General features: G+C 47.4%; 3 protein-coding genes across 16 annotated transcripts in view; 2 read left to right on the plus strand and 1 right to left on the minus strand.

Annotated features, from left to right (window-relative positions):
- Positions 1 to 18263, plus strand: part of FLVCR2 (FLVCR heme transporter 2) — a 32466-nt gene extending 14203 nt beyond the window's left edge. Inside the window, exons 4-12 of one of the 6 annotated variants that reach the window (XR_005627124.1) lie at positions 745 to 812; positions 1504 to 1607; positions 8576 to 8686; positions 9081 to 9186; positions 9651 to 9762; positions 10737 to 10792; positions 12087 to 12219; positions 12375 to 12474; positions 16745 to 16762. Coding sequence is in view for 4 of the 6 variants with exons in the window: in XM_039705557.1 (XP_039561491.1) it covers positions 745 to 812; positions 1504 to 1607; positions 8576 to 8686; positions 9081 to 9186; positions 9651 to 9762; positions 10737 to 10792; positions 12375 to 12464 (647 nt within the window). In the remaining 2 variants the exon portion in view is untranslated. Of the gene's footprint in view, positions 1 to 744; positions 813 to 1503; positions 1608 to 8575; positions 8687 to 9080; positions 9187 to 9650; positions 9763 to 10736; positions 10793 to 11488; positions 12025 to 12086; positions 12353 to 12374; positions 12475 to 16744 lie in introns of those variants that run through there. The other 5 variants (XR_005627125.1, XM_039705557.1, XM_039705558.1 and 2 more) reach the window with 5 other exon arrangements.
- Positions 18264 to 18763: 500 nt separating this feature from the next.
- ERG28 (ergosterol biosynthesis 28 homolog) lies at positions 18764 to 21399 on the minus strand. The gene is made up of 4 exons (XM_039705377.1): positions 21175 to 21399; positions 20900 to 20990; positions 19453 to 19571; positions 18764 to 19293 (listed from the first exon to the last, which is right to left on the minus strand). Exons 1-4 carry the CDS (start codon positions 21305 to 21307, stop codon positions 19214 to 19216), a joined length of 423 nt encoding a protein of 140 aa, XP_039561311.1. The 5' UTR covers positions 21308 to 21399; the 3' UTR covers positions 18764 to 19213.
- Positions 21400 to 21498: 99 nt separating this feature from the next.
- The window catches only part of TTLL5 (tubulin tyrosine ligase like 5), a 125159-nt gene continuing 124593 nt past the window's right edge, over positions 21499 to 22064 (plus strand). For 8 of the 9 annotated variants that reach the window (XR_005627094.1, XR_005627096.1, XR_005627095.1 and 5 more), the window contains exon 1: positions 21499 to 21671. The gene's annotated coding sequence lies outside the window, so the exon portion shown is untranslated. Of the gene's footprint in view, positions 21672 to 21965; positions 22030 to 22064 lie in introns of those variants that run through there. The other variant, XM_039705369.1, reaches the window with a different exon arrangement.

A 22064-nucleotide genomic window follows, 5' to 3' on the forward strand; every position in this document is an offset into this window, starting at 1 on the left:
TCACCAGGTGGTTCATCCTTGTAACAGCTAATGTAAGTTCTCTTTCAGAAACGCAATTACTTTCACAGGTTTTTTTCAGGCCTCAGTGATAGGTTTTAAAATGCAAGACTTTTCCCATGCAGACACACACCCCAGGTGCCTAAGGGTAGTGCTGTCTGTGCTTCACCAATCATCTCTGCTCCTACTTGTCTTCTGGCATTTCTTGGCTTGGAGAGAGTGTTACTTACTGGCTGTCAGCAGGGAGAATGCTGACAGCCTCTTCTCTGGGAGGAAAACACACAGGTCAATGACACTGTTGTTAATTGAATCTCAGGTCCTTGTTCAAGGTATGATGCTGAGGCAGATGCTTTTCTAGTTTTCTGACTTGGCTGGGAGCAGAGGACAAAACTGCAGTGCTAAAAGATGAATCTGGCTGCTCACAGGGTTGTTCAGAGGGTTGAGACTCCGTGAAGGAGTTGCAGGACCTTTCAGTACCAGAAATGTGCACAGCCATTCTTCTAGCTGCTTAGGTAGGAACCATCCTGAAACTGTAGGAATTTTACTTCTGCATGTTGAGGCCTGGATGTTGGTCTGCATTTCTTTCAGTATCCTGTGTCTAGCCAGTCTGTCTCACTCTCCTGAGACTCTGCAGCCTTGTTGTGGACTGATGGTCCCAAAGATTTCTCTCTCTGTATTTTTACCATTTCACAACCCAGCAGGAGAGTAGCAGGCTCTGAATGTGCTGCATTTTTATCCCCTTCTCAGGTCTGAATGTAGGTTGTTTCTACGCCTTGTCCACTCTGCTGAACCGCATGGTGATCCATCACTACCCAGTAAGTGCATCCACCCCTCATGGCCCTCTCTGGTACTTGCTGTTGTCTGACACAGGTTGGCTGTTCCTTTTTGCCTTTACACCACCCCATGTAAAAGCTGGTGAGCTCTAGAAAAGATGCCTCCTTTGCACCTTAAATGAAAGCATTTACTTCTGAGAAAATCTTCCAGCAATTTCCACTCCTTGTTTCTGACTGTGATTTCTGCTGGGACATCTGTCCCAGGAGGCTGCCCAGACTCATGGGCATGCCATGGGTGGCAGAAGGGTGGGGTGCCTCTGTATCTGAGCTATTGTACAGCTTACTGCTGGTGCTGCATGCCACAGAGCTCCTTTCTGTTCTGCCTTATAGTGAGTCCCAATATTTCCCGGTCAATCTGGCCCAAATCCTAACAGCAAGCTTCATGGTTTATGCTAACTCCTCTGAGATTATCTGCTCACGCTGGCCAGTTTTTCTCAGGGCTGGCTCAGACATAATTGCCAGACCACTTTTTTTTCATGGCCCAGAAAGCACTGGCTCTTAGTGGGCCCAAAAGTGTTCCTGCAAAGGCTAGTTCTGGTTAGTGTGTTACCAGCAGAAAGCATGTATGAAGACTAACTTTGGTGTCTCTTCCTCTCTGGGTTTTCTGCACTTTGCTTTTTGTTGGATATGAGTTAGCTCCTGCACTTGTGTGAGTGTGTGTGTCTCACCACAGGGGGAGGAGGTGAATGCTGGCAGGATTGGACTCACCATTATACTGTCGGGGATGGCTGGAGCTCTGATCTCCGGCATCTGGTTGGATAAAACCAAAACCTACAAGTAAGTCCCTTGTTTGCCCCTGTGCCCTGGTGACTATGCTCTTCCTCCACACTGTGCAAGGAGGAGCCCTGTGCAATTGCAAGTTTGCACTCTAGAGACTGAATCATTGGGAAGATTTTTAGGAAAAAAAAAAAAAGTTCTTCACGTTACACCAACTGGGTCTTGAAGTTTGGAGCTGTGCATTAGCCAGCACTGGGCCCATACAAAATCTGGTATTGGTGTTCCCTAGGGAGGTTTACAGAGAAGATGAGATGGCCCAGTAACTGCTTTGTCAGGGATGAGAGAGTTCTTGGCACAAGCAGAATCAAGACTGTACCAGACCATTTATCAGCCCTTACAAACCAGCCTCTGTATATTTTTGTCCAGCTTAATGAAAGACACATTGAATGCAGTGCCCAGAGGCATTGTGTTGGTGGCGTGTTGCTGTATTTAGGGCAGGCACAAGGGTTATTGGGGTTATGGCTGGATGATTCTGTGTGTGTTGCCCAGCGAGTTTGGAAGGCAGATCTGGCCAGCATGCCTTGCCATCTGCAAAGGGACAGTTAAGTGTCTTTGCTTGCTCTACAGTTCCCAGTCCTCGTAAATTTGGATCTCACTGAAGCACCTCTGTAGGGTATCCCAGGTGATACAGAGAGACTCTTGTGTCTTATACTGGGGTCCACCCAACTCTTTGGTTTCTCTGCTGGCTTTGGGAATGGTGCTACATCCTGTTGTCTGAGCAGGTTAAGTGAGAGGGGGCTTTACTGGTGATGTGCTGGTAATGACTTGAAAGCAATTTCAGTGTTTTATTCCTTGCAGCAGCTTTTCATCTGGGGGAGTCCTACTGCCATTATCCTACCTCATATCTTGGGCTAGAAATGCATGTTCTCATTGTAGGCAGCTTAGATTAATCTGGCTAGCTGTGAGCTTGCAACTTCTGAAGTGGCCTCTGGCCCTAGCTCCCTGTAAAGTACAGGGATCAGAAATAGAAAACTGGCTTCTCTAATCAGAAAGAGCAGTAGGTGAGGGCTCCTGAGATTAGCAGGTTGTTTATTGCTGTGTCTAGATGGTTGTGTGGCACTGAGTAGTACTCATAAGGGAGTCCTGGGAAATAGAAATGTAACTGTTAGAACTGCACTGCTAACCATGCAATGTGACTTGTGTCTCTTTCCTGCCCAGAGCTAGTGGTAAGGTAGCCTCAGCTGGCACTGCTAGACTGAATGGTCTTCCTGGTTTGATAAGTGAGGTTAGGTTGCAGCATGAAGCCTTGAAGAGCCTTGTGACTTACCATGCAGAGCTGGGACTTGAAATCTGGGAGAATGGCAGAGAGAAAAATCCACAAATCCTGTATTTGTTCCATGTCTGCTCCTTCCTTGGAGGGATTGCATAGGTGGGCAGAGCTGGCTAACAGTACAGAAAAATAGGACTATGTCATCCATGGATTTTCTTCTACAGACCCCCATGGACTGTTGGGGGATATTTTAGCCTTAGGTAAGGAAAAACCCTGCTAAGAATTTGTTCTCCCTTACCGCCCACAAAATGGATTTCTGTGAAACTAGCACATTTTTTTCTGAGTGCTACATAGTCTTTATTTAGCCCCATTTAAAAGTCTATTTAAAAAACTGTCAAGATGCCAGATGTTCTAGGTGGGTACCCTCCCCCTTCCCTCTGTTGCTGAGATAGTGTCAAGAATAAAATGGTAAGCACATGAAAATCAGGAAGGAAAGATATTAAGTCCTTTTTTTAGTCAGTTTGTAAAGAGAGGGAAGCAAATGAATGGGATCCAGCTGTGATTGCGGGGAGCAGAGGAAGGTTAATAACAGAAGGAATTGCAGAGCTCTACATGCATGTTTGGTCTTTACTGTACCATCAGCAGTTCCTTGAAAGGGTGAGGCTGTGCTAAGTCAGGCTTTCCCCATCTGTCATGCTCGGGCACCAAATGGCCTTGCACTCTTGCTTTTATTTGGCAGGCAAGTCGCTGTGGCAGTCCCTGCACTGTTCTTGTTTTTGGAATAGCAGGTGAAAATTTGGTCCATTTAAATAGATACATGGGTGTTACTCTAGGACACAAAATAGAAAGATGCAGATACTGGATTCTTGAAGGTGAGAAAGAGGGAAGTTTAATTCTGACTCCAACATTTATAGATTTTTAAAAGTGACAGTGGATTGGAGGGTGAAAGTGACACCTCTCCAATGACACTGGACAAACCAACGGTCCATCAAATTTCTCCTCCTCCAGAAAAGAATACAAAACAATTAATTATTTACATAAAGTCAGTGAAAAAAATCGTTACAATAATGTAAACATCAGAAAACTTAGAAGAACTCAAAAAAAACCAGAGCAACACATGGGTTATATAGTGATGAGTGAGCAGTACAAGAATTGGGGTTGTCTTTGGTGGTATGGCTTGTTGAGTACAGCCCATCTCTTTGAATCATAGAATCAGGAGAAGACCCTTATAGTTTTGACATCAAGTTCCTGGCTCAGAGGACAGATGAAGTTGTGACACCTGGAGACTGCTGGGTGCATTGGTGTTGGTGGGGTAGTCTGGCTCAGAATGAGGTGTTTGGGGACTGAATTAATCAGCACTTCTCTTTGGTTTCTTTAAAGTGCAGTGTTCACATGGCCTCAGGTCAAGCTGGTTGCAGTCAGCATTTTCTGCTTTCATTGCTGCATCTCTATAAGGCTCTCTATAAGATATCAGAAATATCCATCTCTCTCTCCATTGACTAGGCAGAAGACCTCAAGTGGTGTTTTAGGTCTATACACATGCAAGGTACAAAAATTTGGGGGAGGGAGAAAAGATGGTGGAGGATGGAGCACTTGGCTTTCTTCCAAGTGAGAAGGTGAATGCTCTCTCAGCCTAGCCTGACCTGCAATTGGAGCGTGTTTTACACAAGGTTGGTCCTTGTGTAGTGGATATGTCTTCACCCTGTCCTGCCATATGTGTTATATAAATAATTTACCAAGACTGTCCTTTCTTCTGACCTTCATACAGGAAGAAAGTGGCATAAAACTGAATGCCTAAGGATAAGGGCGTGGTGAAAACCAAGGCAGTGTTCTCCAATTCATCCCCTTCTCCAGCAGCTGACACCTCTGTGTCTTCAGCAATGAGATCTTCTGGGAGCATAGGATCAAGGGCTTTGTTCGGGCTTGTGTGCAGCCTGGAATGTGCTGTCTTCATGGCAAAGCCTGTGGAGGCCATCTGTCATCCATGTCTGTACAGCAGAGCATGCTGGAGCTGCATACAACATCCCTGTGAGCAGCTAGAACTGTTCTATGTGCCTGTGCCCCTCATCCCACCTCCTGCTCCCAGCTTGTTCATTTGTTGCTTCAGATGTTGTTTGACTTCAGTGTTTTTGCAGCTGCAATCTCCTCTGAGTCTCGTCGTGTCCCTTTTGCTTTCCTCATCTGAGTGACCTTGTGAGACAAGGCTGGGCTGGGCCATACACGTTCCTTACTCTGAGGCTTCTTCTGGAGCTGACTGAACAGCAGGAGATGTGTTCTTCATTTCAGCCCTGTTCCCTGCTGGTGCTGGCCCTGTCTGGCTTTTTTCCCCATGATCTCTTTTTTCTCACAGTCCCTTGTGTGGCTCTTTATCTGCCCTTCAGAAGGTTTGGGAATGTGACTGGGAAGGCAGATTAATGTCAGGGCTAGTAAGGTTCATGTAAGTGACAAGTGTGTCAGGTCCTTCACAGATCTCCCTCTGGTTCTGCCACAAAGACTTGGCACTGGTGCCTTCATAACAATGCTTCCTTTCCACACCCCAGAGCACAGGGTTGGGTTAACCTCAGTTTTTCTAAGGTAATGTGGCAGGATGCCTAACTTCTAGCCTGTACTCACTGCACTAACCAGCCTGTTAAGTAGACAGTCTCTGTTCCCTGTTCCAGACAATGAAAATTGTCAGTCCCTGTAGAGCCATCATGGGTGTAGGTTGCTAAAAACACCAGAATGCAGTGCTGATGTGCTCTGTGAATCTGCTTCTCCTCCTTTGTGCTTTTCTCACTCCCATGAGATTTATGGCTATGATAAGAGGCTTATTAAGCTAAAACTGGGCATTTTTCCATGCCCCAGTGCCCCTAGGGCCACAGAACATTCTTGTTCTCTGGTGAACAGGGTGTCAAAGGCCACTTCCTGAGAACACTCTGCATCTGTGTCTTTCCCCAGGGGATTTTGTCCCCCTGTGCACCAGTGTCTACCAGTATCTCAGTTAAACCCTCTTCAAAATGTTGTGTCTTTCTTGGACTGCTGAGCACTAAATCTCCTTTTCTTGTCATCAGTGGTATGCTCGGGGGAGCAGGGTTTTGCTGAAGTCTGGTTTAGGAGAAGTCTGCTTGTGTGCTTAAGGCTGTTTCCTGCAGCAGGATTTACATTTGGTGCTCTCTGTTCAGATCCTGTGAGGGTCTGTGGTGGGCAGGCAGCAGTTCATGGCTTCAGGATGCTTCCTGGTCTGTGTTTCCCACAACACTCAAGCCTGTGGCCTTGTTCTTTCACAAAGATCTATTGATTAATTTTGTCCTTCTGCAGCCTAATGATTCAGGGAGGTCAGTGAGGAAAACTTGCTAGATGAGGTACCCATGGCAGGATCAGTTTTCTCCATTTTGTCCTCTACACAGTTCTGCAGTTTCAGTGAAGAACACCTTTAAGAGTTTGCCTGCAGCTAGGAGTCTGCCTGCTCTAGCTCTCTGTGAGGCACAGCACGTTCTGGGAACTGAACTCCTCTCTTGCAGCTTGACTAATGACATAGCATCAATGTGAAACAAAGTCTTTACCACATCTGGTCACTGTCTCATTCTTCACCTTTGCCTGGAGATGAAGGGCAAAATGCAACACTTGGCAACTGTCATGACACTGAATAAGATACAAATACCTTTGAATACTTGAACCATAAGCCTAGAGAACTGAGTAGAGATTTTGTGACTATCCTGAGACCTCTGCACTGAGCCCAAACTGGCTGTGGTGAGAAAAAAATTATAAAACTCTCCATGGGCTGAGTGTCCCTGCAGGCAGTGACTAAACTTCCAGCCAAGGGCTGCAACCACCTCTTGGAGGCCTGAACAGTATTTTAGCTCAAACTGCTATGTAATTTGGAGGCTTCTGTTTATGGAAGGAGCACCCAGTTCAAACTTGGTTCATGTAGCCCAAGTGCAGAACTGTAATTCTAGCTTTGAGCTCCTTTCCTAATTATCTCTTTTCTCCATGGCTGCTTGTCAAAGCATGAGAGGCATAAGAACTCATGGGACATACCTGAGGAACCTGTATTGAGCAGAAAAAGGCTTTTACTTGCATCTCTTTCACTCTCTGGGACTGCTCTTTGTCGGTTCAGTCAGTCTTTCAGCTCTTCTTCTGCAGCCTCCAGGCATTGTGCCAACCATGTAGCAGCTCTCTGCAATGATTATAACAGAAGTAAACAGTTCCTTTAGGCTGCCTTCACAGCTGATTTTTTCCTTCAGTGAAAACTAGGGAAAGAACATACTTTAGAAATGATACAGCACTGGAGGTTAAGGGATTTAACTACTCCTTTGATACACAACAAAATTACAAAACAAAATACACAACATGCTTGCCACAGCATGTTGTTTAGCCTTTCAATATATTAAATGAGCCTGGTGACCCTTGTAAGTATGGATCAATAGCTGAAGCCTGAAATTTGCTTCTCAGGCCTATATTTGTGTAAGAATTGACGTATGGGCATGAGCCCCACTGACTGCAGTCATTGCAGCAGTGGGGGAGGACAGAACCTTAGCTGGAGCAGACTGGATTTATCTGTAGTAATTCAGTGTACTGGAAACATTTTCTTACACATTGTAATACTTACTGCCTACTTGGATTAGATTTTTGACAGTGATCATTTCCATTAAAAAGGAAAATAGTTTGAGATTTAGTTTCTTCAGTGGAGTTCTAGGAACTCATATCAAACACATTATTTAATGGATTAAGAGTTAAATTCGGGAGAAAGTACACAAATAGCTTGTGGTAATACATGTAACTTCTTCCTAAAAGAAAATGATCAAGAGGTTTTACCAACTCTGGTAACTGTTCTGCTTTCAAAATCCTGGTGGAATGTCAGTCAGGTAAAGTATTTACCTTTTCCTCCTTTCCCTCCTTTTCCTCCTCAAAACTATGTACTGGGAAGACTACTGCTGCCTCTTGTACTAGAAAGAGCCTTGTTTTTTTAAATGTGGATAGGGTTTTCTTGGTGTGTAGTCAAGGATGACAATTGCTAAATGTTGTGGTAAAAGCTGGCCTGGGCTGCTGCCTGTGTCTCGCAGTGCTGAGTGCCCTGGTGATCTTTGCACAGCCTGGCTGCAGGTGTGGCTCTTCCCAGGATCTGACTGCCATACTTCCTGAGCACAGGGTGTCTTTGTCTCCTTTGCACCCAGACAAGAGCTTGTGGCTCAGCTGCTGTTGCCTGTGGAACTAGCACCTGCTAAATGCTCTTATGGCTTGAGGGTGAGGCTGTGAGAGCAACCTGGCTTGCATGTCACCTCTCCAAATACAGCAGGCACTTTAAACAACAGAAAGGAGCAGCAATGAAAGCTGTTTCAGACAGCACTGAAAGACATAGGCCCATAAGACTCTAGCAGTGTTGACACCTCCTTCCTTTACGTTCCTGCTTGAGAGTGCTTGATCTCCTTGGCTCCTGCTTTTAAGTAAGTATATTCAACTCACTATAGTACAGAGGATGCCCAAGAAAGATTAATGATCTCCTTAATTGGCTCTTGTTCTCCCCCTCAGGTGCAGTATACCATATATGACCAGGCAACTGTCAACCTGTGGTAGGATCTTTCTTCTTCTGCTGTGCTGCTCTGTGTGCAGGCCTTTCCATGCTATCTGTCAGTCTAGTTCCTCTGTCTGGGTATGAGTGCCAAAAGACTGCAACTTTTAAATGTTTTTTTTTTTTACCCATGTGCTACAAACAATACTAATATCTGTGGGCAAAGAGGAGGATTGGATTAAATAAAATCCTGTTTGCTTTTTCTTGCAGGCAAACAACACTAGTTGTCTATGTCATGTCTCTGGTGGGAATGATAGTCTATACCTTCACTCTGAGCCTGGACCACCTCTGGGTGGTCTTTGTGACTGCTGGGTTGCTGGGGTAAGTTCATGTGCAGGCTGCTTTCCTTGGCCTGTGATGGGAGGGGATAAGCAGGGAGGCAGAACTGCTGTGGAAGGGACTGGGAAGAGCCATAGCATCTGAATGGCTCCTATCTGGCCTTCCCATCTCTCACTTGTATGTGTTTCATTAGAGTCTGGGGCATTGTCGTGACCCTGCTCAGCTTAATTGTTCCAGGTAAGTGGAAGCTTTTGGAAAGCAAGTGGTACCTGCAGCCCCATAGATGATCAGTGGACAAGAGCAAAAAGCATGTGGGCTGGCATGGCTGTTTGACTGTGCTGGGGGTGATGCTGCTTAGAGTTATGGTCTATACTGTACCTCTTCAGTCTTCCTTCTGGCAGTTGCTGAGTCTTCCTTTCTGCGTACTTCGTTACAGGTTTTTCATGACAGGATACCTTCCCCTGGGCTTTGAGTTTGCTGCAGAGTTGACATACCCAGAATCAGAAGGAACATCATCAGGGCTTCTTAATGTCTCAGCACAGGTAGGTGTGCAGTTTTCCCTTTGCTTGCCTCTTTTTAGGCAAAGAGATTAAATTGTAGTTCCAAGCCTTGAGTCCTATTTCTTGTCCATTATTGGTGTAATGTACTGCAGATCTAAGCACCCTGGGACCTGGCTTTTTGAATGATGTTCCTCATGGCATTTCTGTTAGTGGCACTCATTCTGTTTAAGAAAATACTTCAGGGTGCATGTCATCCTTGCCTTTTCCAACATAGCTCTTAACAGTCCTGGTTCATCTCCAGTGAGAGATGAGATTCCACCCAGGGTCATCTGTCATTGCATCAGCTGCAAGGAGGTGCCTCTGGATGTGATTATAATCAAACTTTAGCCTGACTAGGCCAACTGTTTGACTGGCCTGTATGCTCTGATACTTTGGTAAAGATTGGAAAGAGTTTGGGCTGTTTTATGATAGCAGTACAGCTTGACATTACCTTTGTTTGTTTGTAGATTTTTGGTATTGCCTTCACCATTAGCCAAGGGCAAATCATAGATCACTTTGGGACAAAGGCAGGAAACCTCTTGCTTTGTTCTGTCCTGTTCCTGGGGACTATTCTGACAGGTAATTAAAATTTTCCGTGTTCTTCTGCTCTGACTTTGCCTTGGGCTTGGCACATTCATTGAAGGCTTTTGTGTGCAGTTGAGTCAAAGGGTTAAGTTAGAAATGTAGGTAGCAAAGATCATATACTGTGATTAGAGCTTAACAAGGGAACTAATTGATACCAGGTGGGGATAACTGAAACAAGGTTGGGAATGACAGGTAATATATGAAGTATTGTAAGAGTGCAGGAGCCATAAATACCACTGGGTTCTAAGAATGAGAAGGGGTTTGGACTGTGACCAGCAAGTCAAGGAGCCCTGCCAGCTAGACACAGATGAAGAGTTTACCATGAGGAAGATGTTTTACTTCCTCCCCAGAAGCCCACTGACCCAATTGCAGAGGACAATTGTGCAGCTGTAATGGATATTCAGCTAATTATAATACCAGGCCAGAGCTAATATTTATGTAATAAGCATCATAGAAACCATCCTGGAAACCATTTGAGTATGTAAAACCTTTTTGGATAAATAGAGAGCAGGAACTTGTGTCTTTTTTGCACATGCCTTTAGAAATGATTCCGCATGTGTCCAGCACTGTGATAATGTACCTTCTTTTCAACTTAATTAGTTGAAGAGTCATCTCTCTGTGCTTCACAGTGCCTGCAGAAAAGGGCAGAACCACACAGTAGTCCCATAGCAATGCTGTTCTTCTTTAAATGTCTGGTCTGTCTTACAAAGAAGAGCCAAGGCTTTTTTCCCTGGCTCTGGCTGGGGTCTCAAAGTTGCACCTTCTACATGCTGCAATAAAGAATCTCTATCCTGCCTGTTTCAGAAGTGTTCTCAGCCTTGTTCATGAGGGTGGTTTCTCTTGCTCATTGTATTGTGTTTCTGTCTCTTCTGGGGCTTCTGCTGCTCCTTTGAGTCCTGGGGAAATTGACTTGGGTCCTGCATGGTGACTTGACTGCCTTCACATCTCTCTTCCTTCCTCTGTTCCAGCATTCATTAAGGCTGATCTCCGAAGACATCAGGCCAATTTGGAAAATGAACAGACAGTGAGTAAACCCTCCTTCAATCCCTGCTGTGCCTCTGCTATTAGCTCAGGACAATACCCAATCTCTCTCCTTTCTAGGAAGGGAGTGGCTTGTGGGGAAGCTCCTTGTTGGCATTTTCAAACTGGATGTAGTCCTAGCTCTGCCAGCTGCTGGGGCCTCTGTTTGCTCAGTGTTAATGTCATGCAGAATCTGTAGGCTCTGGTCCTCTGGGGTTCTACAGAGCTTCACACATCTTCATACCAGCTAGGACCAGATGCTGGGCAGTACTATGCTCATTTGTCTCCCTCCTTGACAATGTGTTGAGGACTTCAGTGCTTTGCTCTTTTTTTAGAGATGAGTAGCTATTATTCAAGGCCCCTAGGCTGGCAGGTTATTCCTCTTACTCCTTGCCCTCAGCTGCCAAGTGGGGTTCAGTGTATGTGACTGGAGGAAGCTAAGGTGCCAAAGCCTAAGTGAGGCTTTGAGCAACCTGGCTGCTAACACTTTGCATAGTGTTGCTGACAAGGCTGCTAGCTCATACTTGCACACCAGAGCTTGGGGTGTGATGTCCCTGTGGCATGCTGTGCAATAAAAGCAGTTATTTGCATGTGGGTGAACTAATTGCAGTGGATAATGTGAGAAGCTCTCCCTGCAGGGAAAGGGAGGGGACTGGTTGCTTGAGGCTATTTTCTGTATTACTCTGGGCTCCTCTTCTAGGATGTTAACAGAGATACCCACTCAATGTTCAAGTGACCATCAGCAACCATGGCTAGCAAAGTGTGAAAATCTCAGTTCTCTGCTGTCTTGAGTTACTCTATTCAGAAGACAGTGCTGCCCTTCTTCAGTGGCAATGTGAGCTGAATTCATAACACAGATGTGGAAGGCCCAGGAAAGGGCCTGAGGTCCTTTGGCAGTGAAGGTGATGCCTTCTAGTAGTTGATCCTTTCCCTTTGTTGGACACTTCTCTCATCAGATGAATTGTATATTTTTTGCCTAAGCCCTGTTTAGTATAAATCCTTTTCAGTCTAAATACTATTGTAAGAGCTTGCTGTTGCATGGGGAGGAGCATTGCAACCACAGCAAAGGTGGTGCAATGTCATTTTTATAATCCTGAAAGTCTCCAGAACTGACAGTAGTAAGAACTAAAGGGGTGTGTGTGAGATAATGGGTCTCAGTCAATCAAAAATTTCACTGGCAGCTCCTTCCCTCTGAGGAGACGTGCTCGGAGGAAGTCATGTTGCACCCCCCACCACACCCCCAAATGTGTCCTCCACATGGCTGAGCTCACCTGAGTATTCTCAAACTTAACAACCAGCTGCAGGTGCTCAACTGACTGATGGCAGGCTGAATCTGGTATTCTGCATTAAGATGGATGCCTCGACCAGGGGATCACCCATCTGGGCTTGGGCATTGTGTGCTGCCTTTGTGGAGAACTCTGACAAAGTCAGGTACTGGGGCCTTTCTGTGTGGCACAGCTGCCTTACACATGCTTGGGTGATTTTACTGTTTTCTTCCATTGCCTGTTTCCCTTTCTTATTTTGCTCCACTTTAATTTCTTTTCCTACTTGCCTCCATATTTTCTGACTTGTGACTGTCATTACAGAGACTCCAAGGCAGCAATCAGATCATGGATTATGGGACTGTAGCTTGTAAATCTAACCCCATCAATTGCCACTCCTGCTCACTAGCTTAAACACACCAAGGTAGGAGAATTGCACTAACCTACTTCTCTGAACGCTCACAGGGTGGCACAGGCATGAAGCCAATGACATTGCTGGGATGACTGCAGTGGCTGTAGAGTATCAAGAATCTTTCTGGTCTTCTCAGGTACTCAGCTGAGAGGAAAGACAAGACAGTTCCCAATAATAGAGTGGAGATCCCCCCAGACTCATGTCAGACAGAGATGTAGGGATTCAGCTAGATACAGCAAAGCAAAGCCTGGTGCTGGAGCAGATTAAGAACTGAACTGTCAGTCATTTGTTAGGGAGAGGAGGCACAGACATTTGGAGCTGCTTCTCTGTCATTATTTTTGCAGTCCAAATTCTTGGCTGGAGGTGAATTTAAAGAATTGGTTTTGATCACGGGCAGGGTGCATGGCCAGCTTCAAGAAGGAAATTTAAAAACGTGTAGTAAGAACAGAGTCATTGGGCTGGTGCCTTGTGGTATAAGAATGCCTGAAAATTGTAAAGCTCTGTGCTTGTTGATCTGTGAATCTCAGTGGTACTTTGTGTTTTCTCAGCTGTTGCTTGAGGTGGTATGCTTTACTACTCACTGTCCTCTGTGTCACACTGACAGGCTGGTCTGCTAGCTTATCCATGCTACTCTTTGCTTTTCAAGGTGTGGTAGACTGTGCATATCATTTAGTGCCATGGCCAGCAGGACTAACAGGCAAAAGCAAAGCGAGTCCATTGGGAAAACCACCCTTAAACTTGCTAAGATTAGGGCATGTTCTACAGGGACCATGAAGCTGCTGTATTTTGATGGAAGTATGAGGAAGAGTCCCATGGGCAGGGAAAGTGTTGGTAAATGGAGTTATATCCAGCTGGCATCAGGTCACCAGTGCCCCAAGGCTCAGTATTGGGGATAGTCCTGTTTAGTCCCTTTGTTGATGACCTGCATGAAGGGATCAAGTGCACCTTTAGTCAGTTTGCAGACCAAACACCAAGTTGGGCAGGAGTATTGTTGGGGGATTGGAAGGCTATGCAGAGGGACCTGGATAGGCTGTGATAATTTTGTGAGGTGTTCAACAAGGTGAATGCTGGTTCCTGCAGTTGGGCCACAGGGTAGTACTACAGGCTCGGAAAAGAGCAGCTGAAAAGTTGTCCGTTGGAAAAAGACCTGGGGGTGTGGGTCAGCAGCCACTGAACAAGAGCCAGTGTGTGCCCAGGTAGCCAAGAGGGCCAGTGGCATCTTGGCTTATGTCAGAAATAGTGTGGCCAGCAGGACTGGGGGAAGGTTTGTCCACTTGTCCTTGGTGAGGCTGCACCTCAATTCCTGTGTTCAGTTTTGGGCCTCTCACTACAAGAAGGACATTGAAGTATTGGGGCATATGCAGAGAAGGGCCAGGGAGCTGGTGAAGGCTCTGGAGCACAAGTCCTATGAGGAGCACCTGAAGGAGCTGGGGTTGTTTAGCCTGGAGAAAAGGAGGCTTGAGAGCTTTTTGCTCTCTACAACAACCTGAAGGGAGATCATAGTGAGCTGGGGGTCAGTGTGTGACAGGACAAGAAGAAACAAACCTCAAGTTATACCATGGGAGATTTACATTGGGTATTAGGAAAATTTCTTCATCAAAAAGGTTGTCAAGCATTGGAACAGGCTGCTTAGGGAAATGTTAAGAGTCACTATCCCTGGAGGTATTTATAAGACATGTAGACATGGTTTGTAGGGACATGGTTTAGTGGTGGACTTGGCAGTGCTGGGTAAATGGTTGGACTCTGTGATCTTAAGGATCTTTTCCAGCCTAAACAATTCTGTGGTTGTTGCAAGGAGAAGACTTAGAGTCAGTTGTGAGCTTCCAAAGCATGCAGAGCCGTGGAGTTGTGCAGATCTCACTTCCATAGAAGCCCTGTACCACTGGCTGTGTAGCAGTTTGTCTTCTATGGGTGCCCTCATCTGCTATGGTTATAATTAACAACTGTTGCAGTTAGTAGATTAAATGAGCCTAATGGCATTGTGTACACCTTGTCCTCTATTAATTAAGCTGTAATGTGGTTCCAGTAATCCTCGCCACTTTTGTCTGCCTCAGTTCCCAGAGCTCCAGCTGGGCTAGCTTTCTGTATCTCAGGACACTCGGATCAAATGCCTGATAATGAGGCTCTTTGTGTGCTGCCTTTGTTGTAAATGCATCTGAACCCATTCTAGTGTTGTGCCTTAAGATTTCATAGTAATGTCAGTTGATTCAGCACACACGTTACACTAATGAATATGCTGTGTACTGCTTATGCTCATTTGCTTGTGATTTGCAGCATCCATGCAAACATTTTTGTATTGTTTCTTTGCATTAAGAAAAAAACATCTTTCCAATCTTCCATAGTTTGTTTAGGACAAGTGTCCACCCTCAGTAGCTTACTGGATTCCATTGGAAGCTGCACCATTCCTAGCCTCTAGTGAAATACTGCCAATAAAAAAATGCTGGAATTTTGTGTAGTAGGCACAAACGGTGTGTACCCATTCTCTGCTTCCCAAACTTCCCTGCTCCATTTCTCTGTTTACTGTGTGGCAAGCAGCCTTCTCCTGTCCCAAAGCCATAGGCAGGCCATTCTGTGCCCTTTTCCAATACTGTGACTCACAGCTGTGAGAGCAGCTTTCCTTTCCCAAGGTGGTGGAGCCCTGCAGACTGTCTGATCTAAATCTCTGCTCCTATAGCTCCACAGCAGATGACTGGTGCTAAGACCCCAGAGGTGCTTGGGGGAGCCTGTTCTGAGTTGCTTGAGTGCTTCCATGGTGCGTTCTGGTGGAGTTTCTGAAGTCTAAATGCAGATTTCCCCTTATTCCTACTTTCATGCACCCCCCCTACTTCTTCTTCTAAATGCAGATTTCCCCTTATTCCTACTTTCATGCACCCCCCTACCCCTTCACCTTGTTGAAGTTCCCTCTTTGCACTTCCTGGCTTTTGCTTTCAGATACGTCTTTGAAGGTTTCCTTATCTCACTCCTCTGCTTTAGGATATTGCTGCTGACTTCTGTAAAACCTTTTCACCTACAGATTGTGTAAGTGCCTACTCAAAAGGAGAGTGTTTCATATCTCTTGCTTCCATGCTGCCTGAATTTCTCTTGAACTGCACTGGGGATGTGAACCTCTTTCCTATGCACCTCTGGTTTCTGCCTCAGATGTCAGTCTTGCTTTACAGTGAGTAAACTTAGAGCCCAGGCTGCAGGAGACTCCACATTAACCCTTACAAGTCTGTGTGCTATCTCCTGAATTGGTGACAGCTGGACTGTCTCACTGTAAGCAGAATTAGAACTTGAGAGGTATCAAAAATCCACTAGGGGAAGTAGTCTCAAGTTTAATCCTAACACACCCCAGAAAGGCTCAGAAACTGAGCTTGTCAGACTCCACCCAGGAAAGCTGAACTGGAATGACTACAGTTTGGCTGTTCTGTGAAGCTGAGGATAGGGTGGTAATTAGGCAGCAGTCCCCATTTTTCTTGCTTTTTCTCTGGGAAAAACTCCCTCCATCTTAAGATTCCAAGAAATCAGGCTAGTTCTTGTACAGGATTTATGGAGAAAAAAACCCCTTTTGTATGCTTCTTATTTCTTAAGTCTCTAAGATATGAGTAGTGAACTTTGAAGAAGGCACCGCTCTGTGGAATTATCTCAGCCATGAATCCAAGCTGGGGAAAGGGAAGAGCAGGACAGAGGATGCCAGCACTTCAGTGGGCAGTGGGGGTGGGGATGAAGACTTGGAAGATGAGCAAGATAAGCAATGTGTCTGGGAATTGAAGAAGCCTCAGGCATGCTGGAGTAAGAACACAGGGGAACTAGTGGTTGTGCTGAGCGTCCTGAGGATGTAAAGAACACAAGTTCTCTCTGGTGTTTGCACGGACACTGTGCTGCCTCATGGCATGAAGGAGTTCCCAGCACTTTCCCTTGCCCAGGGAACTGGCCCTGCAACTTCATGCTTTGAAGCTGAACTTGTGTCCCAGTGAAATGTTGGTGAGCTGGCTGTGGGTCTGATACCTCCAGTGGTATCAACCCCACTGTGAATTAGTAGTGGTCTGAGGGCTACAGCAAGTAGCTTAAACAGTGAGACATAGCACTACTCTGCTGCCCCAGTGCCCCTTGCTTGGGCAGTCAAAGTGGCAAGAGAAGGAAGAGGGAACCAGCAGCACTCTCTGAGGATGGTGATTCTTCTTTGGGGATTTCTGCAGTAGTAGGGAGCTATGAACTACCCAGGCTGTGGTCAGCTGATGTCTCTGAAGCCTGGGTCTGGCCAGCCAGGATTCTGACCATATTGTTTTTCTCTGATTTGCAGAAAGTGTTGCCAGAAGCCTACACTAATTCCATAGTCCTTGAGGAATCACGGCTGTGAAATGAAGGGGTGGCAGAGCTGGGAGATACAGCCCCCTCATTCCCATCTTTTCTACCTGCACCATGCTCCTGTCACATGCATGCCATGGGAGGGGAGCAGCCTCAGGACAGGAGCTCTGTGAACTGCTTGTGGAGAGTGTGAAAGCACAAAACAAGAGGGGGGGTTGCTTTTGTCAGTTTTATGCTTGCATCATGCTGTTTTGGTGTTTGGGAGAAAATTTGCTGTGTTCCCCCAGTCCCACCATGTATGATTGGAAAAAGCATGTGCTGAGAGAAAAGCCACAGTACCAGGCTAACCCTGAGCATGATGGTGGCACCTTGCATGTGGCCATGATGTGAAAGGCAGAAGCTGGACCACACTTAACTCTGAAGCTGGCTGGAAGAGCTGGCTCTAGGGAAAAGAGATTGCTCTGCCTTGGTTCCCATTATGCTCTGTGTTGCACAGGTAGTAGTAGAGGCCTCAGTATATTACTAGCAAGTGCAAAGCAGTGCACCAGCTGCTGCTAGCTATTCTTTTATTTGGCTTTCCCAGATGAAGCACTCAATCTGGATAAACTTTTACTCAGAATTCACTGGGGTTGCCCTGATGTTCCTACATATTAAGAGTAATTAAGAGACACCAATATGCCTCCTTCTAGCTTGAGGCAAGGACTAGTTCTGCAGCTTAAATCTAGCTCATCACTACATTAGCAACAAGAGTCAAACCACTATTTCCCTGGGCTGAGGACTGTGTCTTCCTCCTTAACAGTAAAGTGCCTTTTGCATGTTTCAACATGACATACAAACTTTTGTGAAGTGTTATATTGAGCAAACCAGCCAAGGCTGTGTTGTTCTTCACAGCCAGAGAGGGATATGATGGGAATCCAGCTTGGCTCTGATGTGGAAGCTTCCCACTTGATAATAGAGAACAGGAAAAGGTGCCTACTTACCAGCACTTATGTCTTATAGACACTGCCCATCTCTATGCTGTTTATGTTCTAAACACAACTGTAGATCCTTTTATCACTTCTCCATCCTTTCCAGCATCCCACCTCTGCTGGAGGCATCAAATGTCCTAATATGCCTTAAATCATGCTGTTACTTAGGGATTATTTGAGGCAGAGGACAAAAGCTGTACTGAGGTAGAATAGTTGAAAATATTCCTTTCTGACAAACTATTTTTGACATTTTTTTGGTGAAATTTTAATGTTTTTTGATACACTACATTTTGAGACAGCCTGAGTTCAGTAGGTGCTTAGACAACTCTCAGGCACATGGTGTGATTCTTAGGGGTCCTGTGCAGGGCCAGGAGTTGGACTGTGATCCTGATAAATTCCTTTCACTTCAGCATATTTTATGATTGAAGTCTTATCTTTGCTAGTTTGGGATTGAGGATGGGGGTTTAGAATGATTTTCAATAGAAATTTTAATGTAAAATGTAAACATTTGAAGTGTACAATGAAACCTGACATATTCATATTAAATTATTGGAAACAGTCTGCATGTGTTTAATGTTCTGTACAATGGAAGAATCATCTTTTTGCCCAGTACTACTGCTGTCTTCTTTTCCTCCCTTTGTTTCCTCTTCCTTCTGCATGTGAATTGTCTTCCCAGCTAGGAGTTCCTGCTGGGTTTTTTTCTGCATTCTGTGTGCTGCCCACTGTTTAGGGCATTATTTTCTCTAGGTCTAAGGAACCTGTTCCTGTTTTCTCCTTAGTTTTAACTTGCCACACAGGAAGCTCAGTCCTCACTCACAGATTCATAGTTTGAGTTTGTTGTCACCAGCATGCTGCAGAGAGAGCATCAACAACCCTCTTCATGTGTGTTATGTGAGCAGTCAGACCTGGAACTCTGTGGCAAGGACTCAGGGAAAGGCAGGTTTGCTGTAAAGAGAGATGATGTATTCTGCAACATACAGTGGAAGGTGCTGTTGGCTCTGTTCTTCTACCCACTGTTGTGTAGGAGAAAGATAAACATAGCCCACTGCAGTTTTTTGTCATTTATTATAAATGGCCCCTGGGGAACACACACATGCAAGTTACACAGCAATGCCAGGGGTAGCACCCGTTCTCTCTTTCTGGTCCAAAGTGTTCAGCACATCCTGGACAGTTCTGCACCCTGTCCCCACAGGTACACTGGGAGAGAAGGCCTTAGTGCTCTGGGTGTGCCAGAGGCTTTGCCTGCTCCCCTGGGAGTCAGTCACCAACTGCCTCCCATAAGCTTTGACACAAACTCCTCTGGGACTTGGTCTTTGACATCAGTCAGTTGAAATGTTGCCTGGACAAGACAAAAACAACTTGGTAATGACACTGATTGACAGAGTCCAACATCACCCACCAGCAGGACTGGTGTCCTGGAGAAGGTCAGCTGAGCTTTTGTGGAAGTCTGGCAGTGAAGGTAGAAGATGACACCGACCCACAAAAAGCCCTCAACTTCAGTTTTTCTTCTTGTTTTGTGATAGTGCTTCCACCTCCAGGTACTGCAGTCCAATCAACATCCCCAAAATAGAGAAACCTGTGATAGAGATGGAGGATGAGTTTTGTAGAAAATGTGGGACAAGAGATGAAGCAACCCCTCCTGCCATCCCTCAGCCCAGAGCTGCATGGGGAGTTTTTCTGGGCTCTCATAGCTCCAAGGAGAGTGTGCAGGGGGAGGATGCAGAGCTCTACTTACTTGCTACCATGAGGGGTGCCATAACTCCAATTGTCAGGGCTGCAGTGTGGTATATGAAGACCTCAGAGAGGAAGTGAGCAAGGGCCAAAAAGAAGGTAAAGAGCGTGATGTGATAGAGGCTGTTGAAGAACAGAAAAAAAGCAAGTTATCATATTATACTATGGGCATGAATATGGCTGAGTGGGAAAAAAGGCAAACCTGAATGCTGCCCCATCTGCTCTCACTGGCAGCACAGAGGGGACTTTGTCCCTTGCCTAGGGAGGTGCAAAATCCCCCTGGGCAACAGCTGAGAGGAGAATGGAGCAGCACGTTCAATGGTGCACTGAAAGTCACAGGCATTATCTGGCCTGAAGGAAGGTGAAGAGAGGAGAGCATGAGTAGGGCACCAGTGAAATGAGAAGTATGTGCATACACAAAAAGAAGGTGAGAACTGGATGAGCAGAGAACTGGGGTGACAGGACTGGCTGACTTCAGGCTGCATCACCCAGTGTCTTCCCACCTGTGCTCTGCTACCCTCTATGGGCCACAGCTGTTGAAAAGGGAGCAGGTTCAAGAGACACGAGATAAAATTCCTCAAAGAAACTGACTCTTGATAACTGACACTGCCACCACCCTCTAAAAGGTTGAAAAGGGAGCAGGTTCAAGAGACACGAGATAAAATTCCTCAAAGAAACAACTGATTCTTGATAACTGACATTGCCACCACCCTCTAAAAACATATTGTTTAGTCCCTGCACCTCCCTGCCTCAGATAAGCCTGGGCAATGCAAGCACATACTGCCAGGTGAACAGTGGCTTCCGCTGAGGGGCAGAGGGAAGCACTGACAAAAACATTTTAGCAACCTCCAATAAAGGCTTTGTCTAGCACAGACCTCAAGTCAGCTTGCTTGGAAACCCCTCTCAGAAACACTTCTGTTAGCACAGGGGGAAATGGTGTGTCTCCCACTCGGCATCAGGCTGCCCCTCAGGCCTCGTCAGCCCCAGATAAGAGTGCAGGAAAGAAAACAACCGGTTAAGAGCACTGCAATGGGGCACCTAAAACCATCCCAGTCTTTAGCTGAGCTGTCTTATAATAAAAGAAGTACTGATCATCAGTCACACCACAGCATTAGCAATTGCTTAATTAACAGAGCAACAACGCCATTCAGAAAAAGCTTTCCAAGCTGGAGCTCCGAGATTGGTGACAGTAGGAGGTTCTCAGATCTACCAGTTTCTGACTGAGCTAAGAACAGAACTCAAACGCGCAGGCCGTCCCCAGAGGGGAAGAAGGGGGCAGCAGCTGCCGCACAAATCCCACACTGCTATTTGAGCTTCTTCAAGGGAATGCTGTCACACTACAGAAAGTTCAGGAACAGCTTTTGATTCCCCACCTCCTCTGTGCCGCCCCCTAAGCTCAGGCTATGTCTAGCAAGCAAACCAATGGATTTCTCGGGTGCTGCTTTACATACGTCCTGTTACGGATGTCGATGGCGCAGAGGCAGCGGATCACGGATGACAGCAGGGTCCAGACGCCGAAGGTCCGAGCCTGGAGCCCATTCACTGCGTAAAGAAGGAGGGAGCGCATGGAGACCACGCACGGCCCGCCTGCCTCCCCAGTCCCGCCGCGGAGGGCACGCCGGGCCGGCAGGCAGCTCCCGGGCCCGGAGCTGGGACCCCGAGGACAGCCCAGGGCCCACGGCTGAAGGCGACCTCCAGGCGCCGGGGCGGCCGGCGCGGCCCTTACCGAGGCCGGGGCTGGCGGTGTACAGCTTCTCTGAGAGGAAGCCGTGATCGCGGAAGCTCTGCAGGGTATTCCCGGCGGCGATGACCGACACCATGACCAGCCAGCTGCGCAGCACGTTCAGGAACCGGCTCATCCTCCCGGCCGGCTCGGAGCGCGCCCGCCGGGCCCAGGCCGAGTCCCCGCCCGGTACCGGCGGCGCTCCCGCCCGCGCCACCGCCCAGCGCTCCCATTGGCCGCTGCGCGCCGCTCCACGCGCGCGCCACGCTACGTCAGACCGCCTCCCGCCAATCGGAGCCTTCGCCGCGCGGGAGGCGTGCCCGCCTCGTCCCCGCCCGCCTCGCGGGAGTAGGTGGGAGCGCCGGCAGGGGGCGCAGTGGAGTGCGCCTGCGCAGCGAGGCTGCGGGGGCGGCGGGGCGGTTGTTGTAGTAACGGGGAAGCGGCGGGAGGGGCCGCGGCTCCCTGCGCGCCCGGCCCGGCCTGCCCGCCCTGCGGGACAGGTACGGCTGGCACGGCACCCGCTGCCTTCGGCGCTCCCCGCCGCTCTGCTTCCTCTGGGGCCGCCGCGGGTGCTTGGCCTGGCGCGGGGTAGGCCGGGCCGCAGCCGCGCCCCCGGGCCGGAGGGCCGCTGCCGCGCCGGTGCAGGCGTTACGGTGGCCGGCTGTCCCCGGGCGGCGCGGCGGGCTTGGCGGGCGTTTCCCGTTGGGCCGGGCCGGCCTGGCGTGGCTGTGCGGCCCGAGGCGGGGCGGGGCGGGGCGGGGACGCGCGTTACCGGTAAGCGCCCGGGTGGTTCTCACGGGCCGGTGCGGAATGCCTGCTGCAGGGCGATGCTGCTTCCTGCGCTGCCGTGCCTCGGAGGTGATGTGTGACAGACTTGTTGAGAACGTTCTGAG

Source organism: Passer montanus, unplaced genomic scaffold (genome assembly GCF_014805655.1).
Source record: "Passer montanus isolate IOZ18808 unplaced genomic scaffold, ASM1480565v1 scaffold18, whole genome shotgun sequence".
Classification (NCBI taxonomy): Eukaryota; Metazoa; Chordata; class Aves; order Passeriformes; family Passeridae; genus Passer; species Passer montanus.